Source organism: Centrocercus urophasianus, unplaced genomic scaffold (assembly GCF_019232065.1).
Source record: "Centrocercus urophasianus isolate 14NV4802_14NV808 unplaced genomic scaffold, USGS_Curo_1.0 seq_30, whole genome shotgun sequence".
In the NCBI taxonomy this organism is placed as follows: domain Eukaryota; kingdom Metazoa; phylum Chordata; class Aves; order Galliformes; family Phasianidae; genus Centrocercus; species Centrocercus urophasianus.
Window position 1 is genome coordinate 1297410 of NW_024884867.1, and position 17261 is coordinate 1314670.

The 17261-nt window shown below is 52.3% G+C and overlaps 1 protein-coding gene across 1 annotated transcript in view; it reads right to left on the reverse strand.

Moving 5' to 3' along the window:
* Window positions 1–2277: 2277 nt before the first annotated feature.
* Window positions 2278–17261, reverse strand: part of KSR2 (kinase suppressor of ras 2) — a 47256-nt gene continuing 32272 nt past the window's right edge. The window contains 6 exon segments of the mRNA XM_042828982.1: window positions 2278–2415; window positions 2677–2806; window positions 4325–4456; window positions 7269–7402; window positions 9940–10036; window positions 16603–16970. Coding sequence (XP_042684916.1) covers window positions 2278–2415; window positions 2677–2806; window positions 4325–4456; window positions 7269–7402; window positions 9940–10036; window positions 16603–16970 — 999 coding nt within the window.

The following is a 17261-nucleotide window of genomic DNA, read 5'->3' on the forward strand; positions in this document are numbered from 1 at the left end:
AAGGGGCAGCAGGGAGTCGTGTGGTATTTCTACAAGGACCGGGGCAGCGGGATGCCCCAACCAACAGCACTCATCTGATGGACATCTACAAACAGGGGAGGGGGGACCCCATGAGGAGCGGTCAGCAGAAGGCTTGGGGCACAAAGCACACCCACAGCAAGGCTTTTAAGATTGATTGTATCCCATTGCAAACCTGCACGGCATTCTATCAGGCTTTGTCACCCCACTGTTGAGCATCGCCTCCATCTTTCCAATTCACACCTAGAGGGTTCACAACTCCTTGGAAAACAAAACCAAGAGCCGTGCGTTGCTCCTGCATCTGTCACTCAACATGGGCATGGTTCTGGACAGGACAGAAGGGGACAGGGCACTGGAACAGCCCCATCCCCAGCACCCACAGACCCCTGGATGAAGGCATTGGTGAGAAGTCAGAGAGGCTCTGAGGTTTAGTGCAATGCTTATGGCACACACAGAGAGGATGGAGAGAGAATTGTTCAGGTGGGAAGGCAGCAGAAGACAGCAGAAGAAGGTTGGGGTAGGACAGGGCTCTGGGTTGTGTTGGGGAGGGCAGGGGATGAGAAATTCCATCCTTCGTGCAAACAGCCAGGAGGCAACCATGTGGCACAGAAACTACCTGAAAAGCACCAGCCTGAGCCTTGTCCAAAGAACCAGGACATTCTTAGGAAGGACCTTCAGGATCTCTGCTCACGTAATGATCTGCCCAGCACTGAACAGAGGGCTTTAACCTTCATTCATTTTGGATAAAGTGGTTCAGACACCAACAGTTTGAGACATACAAGGCCGATTGCTTTGCAACATCTGAGTTCAAGCCGACTTACAGAACGGCTGAATTATTCAGGATGGCTCCCAACGAGCAATTATGCTCAATAGGATCCTGAAAACACAATTTTCTCTCCACTGCCGTGATGACAGCTCATGTAGAATGGGCTCAGGGGAAGGGAAACACCAGCATGAGGTGCTCGGATGGCAGCACAAAGCACAGCTGATGGGCTCTGGCTGCGGGTGCATGGGATGGCTATGGGGCTGGGAGGGGGGCACTGGTTCTGTACAACCAGAGACTGCTCCCCCTGCTCCCAGTCCTAAAACCCAACACAGCCCACAGCATCTGACAAACAGACATCAGCACCCCACGGCTGTAACCAGAGGGAGAGGAGGAGAAAGGCAAGATGGAAGGGGTGGCAGATGAGCTCCGTGCCAGGCACAGGGATGAGCTAGTGAGGCTGTGGAGCTGGGCCCTGCAGAGGGACAGCCTGGGGAGGACCTGGGCACAGCCAGGAGCAAAGAGCCACCTGTGAAAGGTCACCATTGCCGTGGTGAGGGACCGAGGAGGGGGCACTGTGGGTGCATTTCCCTGCAGGGAGCAGCTAACAGAGCGACACAAACCCACAGATCAGCAGCTCTCCCCCCTTAGCTTTCTACTTTTAAAATAAAAACACTAGGAAATTAAATAAAATCCCCTAGAATGAAAAAAGCAAGCCCCAAAAGAGTGCTGTGAGCACGGACCATACCGATTGGGATCAGAGAAGCCCGGGGGTTGAACAGAAGCCACCTGCCCTCGCACATCTTGGGCCCGGCAGCCCTGCAGCCCCATGTGTGCACGGCCCCTGCTGTCTGCCTGCCACCACGGTGTCCCCACACGTCTCTGCCCATCACTTCCTCTTCAGTGCAGGGAAAGGCTGTGGTGGTTCTATCCCATCCCAGTCCATCCCACAGTGCCCACCGCTCTTCCTTCCTTGGCACATGAAGGAGAGCAGCGAGGAAGAGGAGAAACGCAGGGGAGGAAGGCACCATCCCTCAGCTCCTCCTGTCACAGCCTGGAAAAGAGATGAGATGGCAGAGTCAATGTGGGGCACTGTGTCCAGCAGCACTGAGGTCCTGCAAAAGAGTCCCCAAAAGTGCATCCGTGTGCACGCATCAGCAGGACCCCAAGGGGGCTTTTGTCTCCTGTGCCCATGGCCTTCGTGTAGGACTGCTTTGGATCCTACCACAATAACGCCCAGACCCCCAGCAGTTACACATTCCACTGCTTTGGGGTTCAGCTTTCCTTGCAGAGCCACCCCCAGTGCCTGCTCAGAACACAGACTGGCGATTAGCTCCCATCCTGATCAATGCTGGCTCAAGTTCCGGGTGACACAGGGGACATCCGACCGCTGGCTGCACAATGTTCCCGGGAGCGCTGAGCACGTGGGGACACAGAGTTGCTTGAGTTCCTGCCTTGGAGCATAGGTAGGGAGGAGAGGTTTGGGTATCAGGGACTTACTCTGCTGACTTCCAGAAGTGCCCAGGGTGGGAAAGGCGACGGTTGCGCTTTGGCAGTTTCTCCAGCATGTCCATGAGCTTGGTGAAGGTGGGTCGCTCCTCCTGCTCGTAGGCCCAACAGAACAGCAGGATGTCCTGCAGCCACGCACAGTGACAGGTGAGCACACGGAGGTGGTCCCATAACCACTGCCCACGCACCATACGCTCACCCCACATCTCCTATAGGGAACCCTATCCCCACCTCATACAGCCCCACTAGGGAGCCCTATCTCCATCCTGTACCCCATGAAAGGGACGAGTTCAGCATCGAGACCGAGCCCCACCATCAGAACCCTTTGCCCGACACACATCCCCCATCCCACCCCCCCATGGGTCTGGTTGCCCCGTGGCACCTACCGAGATCTCCTTGCCCATCCCGATCTGGCTGAGGTTGGGTTTCATCCCTCGCCCAACCTGCCATATTATCGCCTCCGCCGGCTGTGTCTTGAAGGGCCATTCTCGTGCATGCAGCTCATACCAGATGGTGCTGGGGAGAGAGCAGTGCCAGGACCAGGGTCATTCCAAGGGGGGGGACACCCAAATGGCACCCTAACGTGTCCCAACTCAAACCCCATCACAACCAACAGAGACCGCTCAGCATCTTTGCTTCACCCCCAAATAGGCCAGCAGTGTCACTCAGTGCTCAGTACAAAGATGCCACTGCTCCCATTTCCAAGGTGGGAAAACTGAGGCCGAAAATCCCAACACAGAGGAACATCCCATTCACATTCCCTGAACTGGGAGAATATCCCTTTCTCCACTGCACGAGGTCCTGAGCTACTTCCCCTCACTCAGAGGCAGCATCCATCTGAGGCATCGTCCACTGCGGGTGGGCAGCCCTGTCCACAGCCATTGTTTTGCTCCACGTTTATAATATCTACCCTGATGGGACGTAACTGTATTTATTGTGCATGACAGCAGTGAGGAGACCGCATGCTTCGGCTGCTGCTGCAGGCACACACCGAGATGTTCAGTGGGGAGCAGGCGGACCCACTGCAGAAAAAAATAAGCCTGAGTAACAGTCTTAGCTTGATCAGATCCCCTAATTACTTTTTTTTTTCTTTTTTTTCTCCGAGCTGACGCTCTGCCTTGGAGGAGAGAATATCCAAACTCTTTCAGCTTTAATTACTGCAGTTTTGATGGAAATATCACCTCGGATAACAGCTTCACGTAAACTAATCACTGCAGCCTGCAGTCTTTAAGGTGTGCATGATAAGATCAAACAAAAACCACAGCCCTACACTCGCCTTGAGAAAGGTTTTATCAGGGCGTGATGGGACTCCTGACACAAAGGATGCTTTCTGCTAGATAAATAGCAGGAGCGATGAGTCGGTCGGCTGAGCGTTCCCGCTGAAGGAGACTCATCAATTCTCCCCTGCTCAGCCTTTTGGCATCTCCTCCTCTGCACGTTCAGCCCCCAGTGACAGCCACGGCTGCTCAGACCATCTGCAGGCACCCAGCAGGGAGGATTGGAGGGCTCTGGGGATTTGTGGGCCAGCATCTGCATCCCATAGCATCTTCATCCCACTGCATCGCCCTGCTGTACCCCTATCCCTCTGCATCATTCCACCACACGTCCATCCCACTGCATCCTCATCCCACTCACCCCATCATCTCACCACAATCGTATTCCACTGCATTTTCATCCTATGAACTCTTCATTCCATTGCATCGCCTCACCATGTCCCCGTCCCACTGCATCCCCATCCTGTGACCTCCTCATCCCGCTGCATCTCCATCCCACCATGCCTCCATCCAATTGCTTCACACTACCATGCTCTCATCCTACCCCATCCTCATTCCACTTCCAGCTGCTTTCCCATCAGTACCCATGCTAAGAAGAGACAATTTCCCAGATTCACCCTTGTCTGCCTGTGACACGGGGGGAGGGGGGCCTGGGGGTTTTTCACTCAAATTCTTTTGAAGCAGGCTCATGCCTCAGTGATGGCAGCAGGTCACAACCAACACTGCCCCACCAGACACCCATCGCACAGCAGGGACTCACCCCAGAGCAAAGACGTCCGAGTGCTTGGAGAAGGGCAACTTGTCCTCCTCAGTGTCGGGCGAGAGCTGGCGGATGATCTCAGGGGCCAGGTGGCACAGCCAGCCATTCTGGATCCGCAGTTTGTTCTCCCTCCTGTAAGAATAAGGAGCCAGGAGCTCGAGTGCTGGGGAGGGCAGGGAGAACCACTGTTGTCTCCCAGGCCCTGCACCCCATTTAAGCCTGGTTTTCCCCTCAGGATCCTTGCAAGTCTGGGCTTTAGCCCCACTGTGACAAAGGCCTGCAGGCAAGATGTCTTCATATTTGTCTCTGGTGGAAGGGCACAGTTTGGGCTGGTGCCTTGGTCTGTTCTGGCTCTCACTGTCACCCCCCACACAATCACAGAATCATGGGATCATTCAGGTTGAGAAAGACCTCTAAGATCCCCAAGTCCAGTCCCTGCCCACCCCACCATGCCCACTGACCACATCCCCCAGTGCCACCACATCCCCATGGTTCTGGAACACTTGCAGGGTTGGTGACACCACCACCTCCCTGAGCAGCTGTGCCACTCCATCAGCACTCCTTCCAAGAAGAAACGTTTCCTCATATCCAATGTAAACCTCCCATGGCAAAACTTGAGACCATCACCTCTCGTACTTTGAACCAAAATTCTTCAGGAGAGCAGGGACAAACATTTCCTTGGGTAAATCCCACCAGCATCAACATCTGAGCTGGTCCTGCTTAGACCTGAGCACAGACCAGGGACTTCCAGGAGTGCACTCCAACCCAACTCACCCAATCACGGCCCAGCAATCAGTGTTTCCAGGTGTTTGATCCCTTCCAGCCCATCATTTCCCTATCTCCTCGAGGTCCCCCCAGCCGGTACAAACGCACTGGGATCATTTGGCCAACAGCTGAGGATGATGCTGATGCCTTCCTCCCGCAGGCACTTGGATGCACTGATGGCACAACTTGCTCTCTCCTGCTCCTTCCAGAGCTGCTTGACCAAACCAATGCTTCACCAGGTAACAGAGCTCCCCTGTACCCTCTCTCTTGTGTGAAGCTTTCCCACGTTGCATCCTGGTAACAGCACACACTGATGGAGCCCTGGACTCAGTCAGTGCCCCAGCATCAGTTCTACCAGCAGAGAAGGCTGAGCTCCAGAGCAATCCCAAATTTGGCTAAATTATGGCAATTTCACGACTTCATAACCAACCCAGGCACATCACAGAACAAGAGAGCAGCAGTGAGAGCAGAAGAGCTCTTCAGGCCACTCCAAACCACCTCTAACTACAGAGCAGCCCTATCAAGCCCGGCAATATTTAAATACACGAAAAATAAATATATGGAGCAACCCTATCAAGCCATGCAACGTTTAAATATGGGAAAAATAAATAACTGGAGCAGCCCTACCAAGTCCTGCAACGTTTAAGTACAGGAAAAATAAATATCTGGAGCAGCTCTACCAAGTCCCACAATGTTTAAGTACAGGAAAAATAAATACGATTTCACCAGGGTAAGATGCCAGGTAACAACTTCTCTGCAGTGTGCTGTAGGTGTGACAGCCATCCCATTTTTCAGCAGTGTTGGTATCAGTGCACCGAGTGCATTCAAGGCAATCTTGTGGCTAGGAGGATGAGGAGGGTTTTTAAGTGATGGCACTTTTAAACTCTAGTGAGAACAGGCCAGGTAGTGGTCCTCATTCACATCTGTGCATGAAGTAACATCACCATCTTTAGTCTGGCCTGCCAACATTTGCTTCCCTCTCTACACAGTCGTGAGACACCACAACCACCAATAACAACTTCACCTGAACAAGGAGATCAGACTTGCAGGCACTTTTCTGCTTCAAAATCCATGGTGAACGATGGGTGCAGATTCCAACAGGAGATGCACGTGGGTACAACAGTCAAGGGAGGCCACCCCAAAAGCTCCTTGGACAGGAATTTCTGCACTGTCCTCATTTTTCCAGCAGAATGCCCATTGTTTCTAGAGGACCTTGTATGTCTGTACAGCTCCACATGTCACCTATCCTCTACTAAGCAACCTCACCAAGTGGCATCCTGACCTTGAGCATCATCCCATTTAATTGGGTACTCATCTCCCTGCTGCCTCATCTCACGTTTCACCTACAGAGCCTCTCTGTAAACAGGGACAGGCCACGCGTGGAACATCCCCATCTACTGATGCATTCAGGCCCATTCAAAACACCAGCTGCTTTCTTCTACTGCAGCATTCCCAAAAGCTTTGGCCGTTTTTGCCCAATCCAGCACACAAAGACCCCAATGGAGGAAACTGCAAGGGCAGGACTGAAGTCCCACCATCCACAAAAGCCCACCACGTGCCGTTGGTGAGGACAAATGAAAACCAAGAGTGGCAAGTGGGAATTGCAAAGTCAGCAGCACTTCTTTGGCATTGCTCAAGACAAAAGATAAAACTTTAATTCCTTCTCTCCTCTTTCACTCCCCCCTCACTCTAGCTTTGTTTTTCTCCCCTGAACGGCTGTTGAAACTCTCTATGCTGCTAAGCCTACAGCTTGCAACCCTCCCAAAACACTGGCAAAAAGACATTTAGTAAGGAACATTTACCAAATGTGCCTTATTTCAAACCCAAAGAGACACCAAAATGTTGCAAGGCTGTAAATGTCCCGAGCTTGGCTCTCTGCTCGCTGCGCTCAGTTAGGCACAGGCACCGCGGCCAGATGTCCACAGCAACCCAAAGGTCAGCATGCAGCACCACTCAGCAGCCAGGGAGCTGAGGATGGAGCAGATGCTGGTGGATTTTAGGGATACTGCTGGGGGATGGCTGAAGCAAAGCCAAAAGACACTCCAATCCTCTTTGTCTTCATGCCCACCAAGGCTACAGAGCCAAGCGCACGTGCAAAAGAGCTTCTGGGGTTCCTTCCCCATGCCCTCAGTTCTAGGACCAAGGATGAAGCTTGGGTTTCCATTGCACCACATCCTACCTGCCTGCCTGGAGAACTCCCGAGATGCTGAAGAGGCCGAAGTCTGTGATCACAACCTTCCCGTTGTCATAGAAAACATTTTTGGACTTGAGATCTTTGTGGAGGATCCCTTTGGCATGCAGGTACCCCATGCCCTAGGGTGGAGGAGAGAAAAAAACAGAGCTGACAAAGAAGCACATAGAAACAGGATAACAGAGAAAAGGGGCAGCTTCACCAATGTCTGCTGATTGATTATGCTGAGAAACAGCAAAGCTGCTCTCTTCCCTGAAACCCTCTGCTGAAAAACTGGCAGTAATGGTTTTGCCTTCTCTATCAGGGTTGAGAGCAAAAGGGGAACAAGTCAGAGCTCTCCATCCCACTACTACATTCCCTGCTGAAGCCATCGGGGCTTCCCATATGCGTCCCAGCACAGTGAGCTGGAAAGCAGAGCCCGGCAGGAGCCCTGCCTTAATGTCTTCCCCTAGGAAAAAAGACTTGGCAGTTAATTAAAATGATTGCTAATGATGCAAAAATAAGGCCATGGGTGGGAAACCCAAACTCGCCTGCACCAGGCTCGTAGAGCATCGTTTGATGGAGCTGCCTGTGGGCAGACCTGCTGCTCACGGGGATGTTCATTGGGCTGCAGCAAGGCCCACGGTGCTGTCTCAGTTTTCATCCTCATAAGCAGAGTAAGGAAACTTCTACTAGAGGGGGCACCAGAGGATAAATGCTCAACGGGCAGCAAGCTGTTGCTTGAGAGCAATTATCCTTTGCCCATCATCAACATGGGAGGAGTGAAATGGGTTCCCACCATCCCAGCTCTGAGCACTTCATAGACACAGATGCCCCAGGTGCCAGAGCCAAATTAATTAGGGGTCTCCAAGCCCCAGCACATGGAGCAATGCTAAGGTTTAAAAGCTGTTGTAAAATACCACCATTGCCTTCTCACGTTGTGTTCTTCGTGCAGTAGATGTGGGTTACTGCAAACATTGTCTGGTGATTTGGGGTTGTTGATCACCTTCAGCTTGTGAAGGCAGCTCATCCCAAAGCCCACAGCACACTAAAATCTGTGTGCACAGCTGGAACATTGGGGTTGCCCCTGAACCCTAAGAGGACGGTGCAGCCCCCAGGACCGCAAGAGATTTGGGAACAGGTTGGACTGCAGAGTTGGGATGCAGGGGTCCGAGCAGTATGATAAAAAATGATGCTTGCCAAAGGGGCTGTGGATGCTGATGTTCAGATCAAGGCACGACCGCCCTCCAGACATGCTACCAAGCCTTCAATAATGGCTCTGCTCTGCAACATGGGGCACAGGGAGGCTGGAGAGCAGGCTGCAGAACAGAAGCACAGAGCAGCCCTTGCTGAAGGCACTCCTAGAGCAGCAACCAGTCCTCCAGATGAGCCACAGCCTCCACAGGGGATGACACAGATCCCACATATCCACAAATTCCAGGCCTGAGGACAAGCCGAGCCAACAAGCCCGGCTCAGTGTCACCTTCCTTTGCTCCAATGTACACGAAAATCCAGCTCCCTCTGCCGGCTTTGCTCCTAAAACAAATTAACTTTCAGCTCCAGAGGATCACAGTGGAACAAGAGCCTTTGCACCCGGTAATCCCATAAGCTCCAAGAATCTCCTGACTCATGCAGGGAATCAAGGATAAAGCCATACGAGTGCAGGGTAGTGGGGCTCAAACTCCTCTCATGGTCCAAGCTCCTCTGGGTGATGCTCCCCAGCCAGTCAACTTCTTCTAACAGCAGCTTCACTGCATCCCACATACACTGAGGGCAGCCCCACATCTGCTGTCTGTTGTGGGTTGCAGGAACCTACTGAGAGCTTCGGGACTCCAACGTATTCCTAACGCAGCAACCTCCCAGCTGCTCCTGCAGACCCTGGTCAGCATAAGGAGACATGACTGGTACTGGGAAAGGGTTGACCTGAGACATTAGCACCTGCTGTGAGCATCTGGGAGGCAAGAACGTGTGTGATGCCTGTGACATTTGCTCAGCAGGAAAAAGTCATCTTTTCGAAACGGAAAATACAGATCAGAAAGAGAAGAACAGGAATAGGGAAACAGACATTGGGCACACCAACTTAAGGCTGGAGCTTGCAAGAAGGTGACATCACCCAGCTCGGGGCACCCCTGGGGCAGACACAGAGCTCCTGTGGCACACCGTAGCCAGGTACATCATGAAGGTGCATATCACTAGCTGCTTATATGGACTCAGCCCCTGAAATTTGCTGGAGGCACTGCCCAGCCTTGATCTGCTGGGGTAGGACCCACGTCTGGTGCCTCAGGAACCATTCTGTGTTAAAGGTGTAAAAGCCCTCACAGAGCTCTCTTTGTTGCTGATGTATGCTGAGCCACGGTGTCCACAGGACCTCACTGCTGTCTGTGGGGATGCTGAGCCCCGCTTTGCACAACGCCCTCAGACACTGAGTTTGGATTATGAGCTCTGTGTGGAGCCAGGAGTTGGACTCGATCCTCGTGGGTTCCTTCCAAGATGGGATGTTTTGGGATTCCAGGATTTCGTGGCCTCTTCCCTGTTACAGGCTGGGGACAGAAGGTCCCACCTGCAGCGTTCACTTGAGGTCAAGGAGCTCAAAGCCAGAGATGCTGCTGGTCCCAGCACCCTGCGCAGCTCATCTGGGTGCCCACGGCAGACAGCAGCGTCCCGCCTGACCACAGCATACCTTCACAATCTCCTGTGCTATCTGCCTCGTCTTGTTGACATCCAGGACGATTTTGGCGTCTCTCACCACCGAGTAGAGAGTCCGTCCTTTACACAAGCTGGAAGGACAGAAAAAGGGAGAAAGCTGACAAACTCCTGCTGAGCAAAAATCCCCTAATTTCAGCATCAGTGGTAGGGGTTACACAAATTGCTGCCAGAGGCCCCCATCCCCAGGCCCCAGCCACCAGCTGGACCTCTCCCTGAGAGCTTTGTGCCCACATCTCCTCCCACCTCTTCCCCTGTGGGATACAATGCTCACAGATGTAACATGAGTCAAAAGAGGAAAGACGGGGAGTAAGGGAAAAAAGAAAACACACAAAAAACCCCAATGCACTCTACAATGTCCTCCAATTTTCCTTCTTATACCAATTACAGTAAAATCTATTTACAGAGCCTTAATTACCAAAGGCAGCTGTGGATGGGGGGGGGGGGACACATAAACCAATTAAAAATATATTGACATCTGAATATCATAATGGAAGACGTGGGTGGATGCTGCCTTGACTCCCACCCACCAAAAAAAAAGGGCTTTTTTAGCTCCTCTGCATCCACCCACACTCATTATAGGCAACTCTAGAAAGATAGGACTGGATACCTGTGCCCAGGAAACAAAGCACCAGGCAGGCGCGCCTCTCGTTAGAGAGGCTGTGAGCACAGCTGTTAATTGATCTCGTTATCGAACGTGAAGACAGGTTCTCATTCCCATCCTCCCGCCCACCGCCAGCCCTTGGTTTGCAAACCACAAGGAAATGTCTGGATGCCCACAGATTTCTACCAAATTTGGGGCTCACCTCCAGAACGGGGGGGAAAGCTGTGCTCCCGCAGTGCTTTTGAGGTTTGAATGGGTTGCGGTTGGGATTGATCCTTGCTTGCTCCTTCCAAATGGGATCACAGCTCCTGCAGCCCCTCCTGCCCCAAAGCCAAGAGCGGCTCACAGGCACCATTTCCAGGTGAGGCAGCTAAGCAGGAATGGGAGCAATCCAAAATTTCACCACTTTGGGCAAGGCGACAGCATCTGTCAGTGCACCTCATTGCTGCTGTGTTGGAAGGCAGCAGCGCCAGCCCCTCCTGGGGCCACTCTGCCTCCTTCCACCCAAATCAGACACTTTACCTGCTGGAATGGTTTGGCTGCCATTATAGACAAACAAGAGCTTTTCTGAAGTGCTCTCAATACAGCTTGGAAATAAGTGATAGAGGAAATCTCTGCCCTTGGTTTTCTGCAGCGGGAATTAAAAGGTGCAAAACAGTAATATGGGTGTGAATTCTCTTTCCATGGAGAGTTGTTTTTGTTTTGTTTTGCACTGGTTTGCAAAATGGACCTGTGGGGCTTAGGCTGCAGGATGCAATAGGCTCCCTGCCCCTCACACACACAGCCCAGCTCTCCACGATCCCAAGAAAACACTGGTTTCCCTCCGGAGCAGTTACCCAAAGTTGCTTATGGGTTGGGTTAGTCATGAATCAATGTTACAGATCAAACAAAGAGCTTAGTGCTGGGTCGGGCTGTGATTTCAGCCCTGGAGTGAGTTAAGATCGGCTGTTTGCCTGGGAAAAGGGCTCAGTAGGAGAAAAAAAACCTCCAATTTCTGCATCTCTAAATGACAGTGGTAACCCACAGCCCCTTTCCAACAAGATTCCCGTCTCTTTCGTCTACAGGCAGGAGGAATTCATTGAACAAGTCATTGGCCACACATGCCATGAGCTTGGTGCGAGGACAGCAATTGCCAGTGGGACATGGCACTATAGGACGCGGCATGGTAGAGTAAGGACATGCCAGCACCACTCCTCCAGCCCCAGGGATACAACCCCATGACTCACTGCTCACATTCCCCTGATGAATAACTCTGACTTAATTGCGAGCGATGCCAGTGCAGCCACAAAGCCCCGTTTGCACCTATTATGCAGCACCTGAGCCTATTGAACCAACACCTGCAGAACCTTTTCATGGCAGCTCTCAGTCATTCGGGCCCTTCTCATTCCTTGCCTTTCTGCTTGGAGAATTCACTGCTGAAAGGCTGTGGATGGCGTGTGACACCACAGCGTGACACTGAGGACAATGGCACCTGAGCTGTGCTTTCTTTTGGATCCCAGCTCATCAATATCTGAAGAGCACATCCGTAAGCAAGCATTCATCTCTTCCACCTGAACCTCTTTATTTGCACCCACCAGCAAAGCAGGCAAGGTGGTGACACGAGACCAAACCCAACCAGAGCCATGGGGAGATGCTCAATGACTCCAACCCATGGTCTCTTGGCCCTCATATCAACCTTAAATGTCCCCTTGCAGCCCCCCCAGCCCCAGGACAGCCTGGCCCCATCCCACTGCAGGTGCTCACTATTCAAAATGAGTTTCTGAAGTGTTCAGCCAAGCAAACCAAATCCCAAATTGCTTTATAAACATGCTGCATTTCACCAGTGTGGGCTGGAAACATCAGCAACGGGAGCAAAGTCAAAGCGACTTGCAGAGGAACAATTCAGGAGGGATGAGCCAGGGAGAGCAGCAGCACTGCCTCGCAGTATTTTTCTCATTTGATGCGGAAGCAGCCTCATCCTCCTTGCAATATTGATGGTCATCAGCTCAATAGGGTCTAAGACCTCAGCCCAGCTCCTGCTCACTCATGCTGGAATAAATTCAGTGCCGATAGCACCTCAGTGGCTGCGCTCGGGTCGTGATGCCATTACTTTAGTAGGATTTTTGTGCTTTCCTTCACTCTGCCCAACCATCGGCGCAAATGTCACGGGGGCCCATTAAATGAACACCCCAAAGTGATAAATGCCAGACCCCAAGAAGCTCATTGCTCGCTGCTCAATTGATTTATGGGAAGCGGCTGAGATGCCATGGCGATGGCCAGCATCCTATGCCCAGGGGAGAGACAGAGAGTGAGAATTAATAACAAGGGTTAGCAGCAACAGAAAACTGAGAAATCCCAGTGTCACTGGGGCACACCAAAGCTCTCCCCTCAGCCACCCAATGCCCTAAAACCAAGCACAGACACACTCCTGCCCCAGGACTACATTCACTTTGTTTCCTGCCCAACTGCCATGCCCTCTGGGAGCCGCCTTTCCTCTCCACACCCATTGTTTTGCCAAACTCTGTGGGCTCTCCTTCCTCCTGGGGACTGGAGGCACACAAACACTCTTTTCAGTCAAAACAAAGCATCAACCCCAGGCACTGCAAGAGCCCTCCTTCCGAGCAGCATCCTCCCAAGCCCAGACCCTCCTGGAGCATCACTTGAGGGGGAAAAACCCCCAGGAAAAAATCCAGCTCCTATGTGAAGCATACTAGGGCTGCACAGCCGGGCTCTCCTCGGCTTTATCAGCCAGGAAACACTTGTTTCCAACCTAACACCTCCCAGAGCTCTGGCAGCCAGGAGCCAGCCACCAGCAGCAAGGCTGCAGCCCCACAGCCAAACTGCCCCAGCACGCTTTGTGCGGAGCAAAGTTAGCAGGGAGCTGTGAAGGTGCACTGTTGTGCTCGTCCCCGACTGCATCCTCCCTACTGTCCTGGGATGGGAGCAACAGACACAGCTGTATTTTCCTCCTCGGCATTACAGAGTAAGGCTGGGGGAGGAGGAGGGAGAGCAGCCTCCCTGCAAAGTGCCTCCAAGCCCATCACGCCTTGGGAAGCAGCCAGTTATTTAGAAAAAGCAAACTCCATGCATTTTTATTTCAAGGAGATAGTGGCAGAGGAGGCGAGCTCTGCTACAGCTGCTTGCAAAGCAGCTCCAAGGCAGGGGAATGCAAAGCAGCCCCTGTCCCCAGCGGCAGATCTGCTGCGAACAAGTGGTGCCCGAATGCTGCATCCCTCATTCCAGCACAAAGCACCACAGACACCACGCCGGTGCCCATCTCAGCCCCAGCCCCTCCCCTCTCTGGGTATTTCGGTCTCCCCAGCATTGCCATTGAGCATCACTGTCTGCGGGCAGAAGATATATGCTCACTTAATGTATGTATTAATACACATATTGACTTTCCCTTTGTCAGTCGTTATCAAGATTTATCCAGCCCGATGGCCTCTTATTGATTGAGAAGAAGTGTATTCCCACGGGTCAATCCATTCTGAACCATCCAGTGGCAAGAAGTCAATACCTATTTATTATATGATCTACGAGCTTCATTACTCTAAATGCTATGGAAAGCGAAAGGTGGCAGAAGCCAGAGCAGAAAAACAACAGAAAAGGGAAGGAGGCTGTTTGCCAAAGCTGGTGTTGGGGGACTCAAGCGTGGGGAGGTTCATAGGAGGCAAAGCCTTGCACCCTAGAGAGAGAACCCCGTCCTTCACACCCCATTAAATATTCATCCCCAGCTCCCTAAGCATTAAGGTCTACAAGTCCCAAATCCTGTGCACCTGAGCCGGGATGTAAATGTCAGGAGGTGAAGATCTCCCCTTATTCCCATAGTGCAGAATTATTGGGTCTTCAAGTGCAGAGCTCCCAGGCGCTGCGTTGCTGCCCCTGCAGCCCATTCAATCATTGTGAACACAAAACCCTTTCATTCCTTTTCCATTTGGTCCCAGACCAAGCATGGTTCAGGACATCCCTATGCTCTCCCCATCTCTAGATGCTCTCAGTTTCGCTGTTCATCCTCAGCACCACAGGGACTGGCTACGGGATGTGCTGGAGATGCTCCATCTGCAGAACAACTCAGAGTTCCTCTGTTGAAAGGCACCTTCGACAAATTAATCCTCCTTACGTAGCCCTCATCAGGTCAATTCATAATGTTCTTCAGCCATCTCCTCGGTCTCCCAAGAAATCCCGTGTACCAAATTGCTCAGCCCCACCCCCGCGTTCAGAAAGGGCCCACAGGCACTGAAATGTGGGCTCTCACTCCCTGCTTTGCAGCAGCGAAGGGCTGTGGGGCTGCTTCCCGCAGCTCCATGCTCATCTTACAGCACCACGCTCCCATCGCTCGTGCTCAAGAATAATTAAGATGAATGCTAACTGTCCCTACTGCTCATTACCCAAGAGAAAATCCATTAGCAGCTCCGGCGGAGCCACCACCGTGCAAACCACCACTGAATTCCCACCAGCAGCCCAATCTCTCCCTTTCCCTGACACTCAAGGATGCATCTCAGGGACGAAGCAATGGTTAATGCTGCAGTTTCCCCACCGCCCCCAGCATCCCAGGCCACTGCCATCACCCTGAACAGTGGTCCAGGATACTCCTAGTCCAGCTGATGTCACATCGTCCTCTCACCGCAGTGCCCAGCCATTATCTCTGCCCTTCACCATGAAGGAAGATCCTCCAAGGCTGCATTATCTGCTATACCTGCTACTCCAGCAAACAACACTGGATAAGGAGACGTCCATGAAGCAGAGATCATTAGGACTGTGAGCACGCAATACTCAGAGATGCCACAAGCCCAAGCTGTATCCCAGGCAATCGCATAACGCCGTACTTAGACCTTACAAAGGACCGAGTGCAGGTGGGGAAGAAAAGAAAGCTGAGCTGTGTGCTTTTCAGCCCTAATATCAATGCATCAAGCCACTGTGGCGCACACATTTATTTTGTCAAACTGTCAAAAACGGCACCTGAGTGGTTTTGTATAAAGAGGTAATAGGATGGAAAACACTCCAGAGCTAAAATATACGTAGATATCTAACACTCCATTTCTGGGATTGAATAGGACTGAAAAGCCCAGCAAAGGGCTTGCTGCTTTGATACAGCAACACAGACTTTCTGGAAATTCAACTTCACCTTGGGAAAACTTCTCTGAGCAGCACCACAGCAAGCCCTGCAGCAGCACACGTAGGCTGGAGGTGAGGGAAACAGCTGAATATTCAGAGAGAAATATATTTTAAATGCTGTCACGTTAGGCCTCAGTGAGCAGGAGACGAGGGGTAATTCAAAGTATTTCTCCAGCAGTGCCTCTGTGACTGCGCCGAAGGCAGCATCTCCCTCCCCTGGCCCCATCCCAAGCTCACTTTGAGTCCCACACACAATTATTGGTGTACCGTGGGGGCAAATACTTTGGGAGAGACAGGAAATGCTCCAGCAGACCATAACTCATCTTGCAAGGTCTTGGGATCGAGGAGTCCCCACAAATGAGCTCCAGCTCCTTGGAGCCCCTGCATGTGCTCCATTTTCTCCAGTTCTGCTGCCCTCCTGCCTTTCCATGAATGATTTGGCACCACATTTGCACTCTGTTAATCCTTCAGATGCCAAACCATCCATTTTCTCAACACCAAGTTATTCACAAAACCTGCTGATCGGTGTTTTCCATGCTCCAAACCCCATCTCCCATTCACACACAGACCCAGGAGCCATGCAAGAGCTCCATGGAAATAGAAGCTGCTGACCCCATCCCACAGCCAGCCCCCCACTGAGCTCCTTCTGATGAAAACAAAACACCAGGCTCCACTTCTAGAAGAGATGCATCACGGGAGGTTCATTACCAGAAAGAGAGGAGGTCCCTGTAGGGCTGGAGGCTGGCATGGCCAAGTGGAGGATATCCCTTTAGGGACAGAGGCTGGCATAACGAGCTGGAATTTGTCCCTTTGGGGATAGAGATTGACACAGCCATCTGGGAGACTGGCAAGCCTCACCTCTCAGCACCTCGACGAGAAGCTGATCACATGAGAAATCATTCTGGGATGAAAACCTGACGGGGTCACGATGCTGGGTCTCACCTGGTGATGATGGCAAGGTGTGGAGGGCTCATGCAGGCTCCCATGAAGAGCACCACGTTCTCGTGCCGCGTCTGCCGGTACGCCATCACCTCCCTCTTGAAAGCCTTCAGCTGGTCCTCGTTGTCCCGCTCGATGTCGATGAGACGGATGGCCACTTCCCCGTGCCAGCGGCCATGGAAGACCTGCCCAAAGCGGCCCTTGCCAATGAGCTCACCGATCTCCAGCTGCTCAAAGGGGATGTCCCACTCCTGCAGGAAGATGCTGGTCTGGCTGGCTTTGCGGGGGAAGTTGCGGGCGGAGAGGAGCGAGAGGTTCATCTCCTCAAAGTCATCCTCTGACTCCTGAGCCTCCTCGGTGCCTTCCTCATTCTGTGTGGGGACAGTAAGGTGGACACGTGGGGAACAGCACCCGTCTGCCACCTGGGCATTCAGTGGGGCTGCATCGTGCAACGTGCCATAAAGCGGGAAATTGCTGCCAAGGAACATCCTCAAACCCTGCCCCTACGTCAAACTTTTGTGTCTCATAATATCTCTTTGATTATAAACCTGAGGGCAGACACAAAGCCCACATGGGATCCACTGCATGGGGTGGGACACAGGTGCAGCACGAAATCCCAGAATCATCCAGGTTGGAGAAGACTAAATCCAACCACCAAGCCG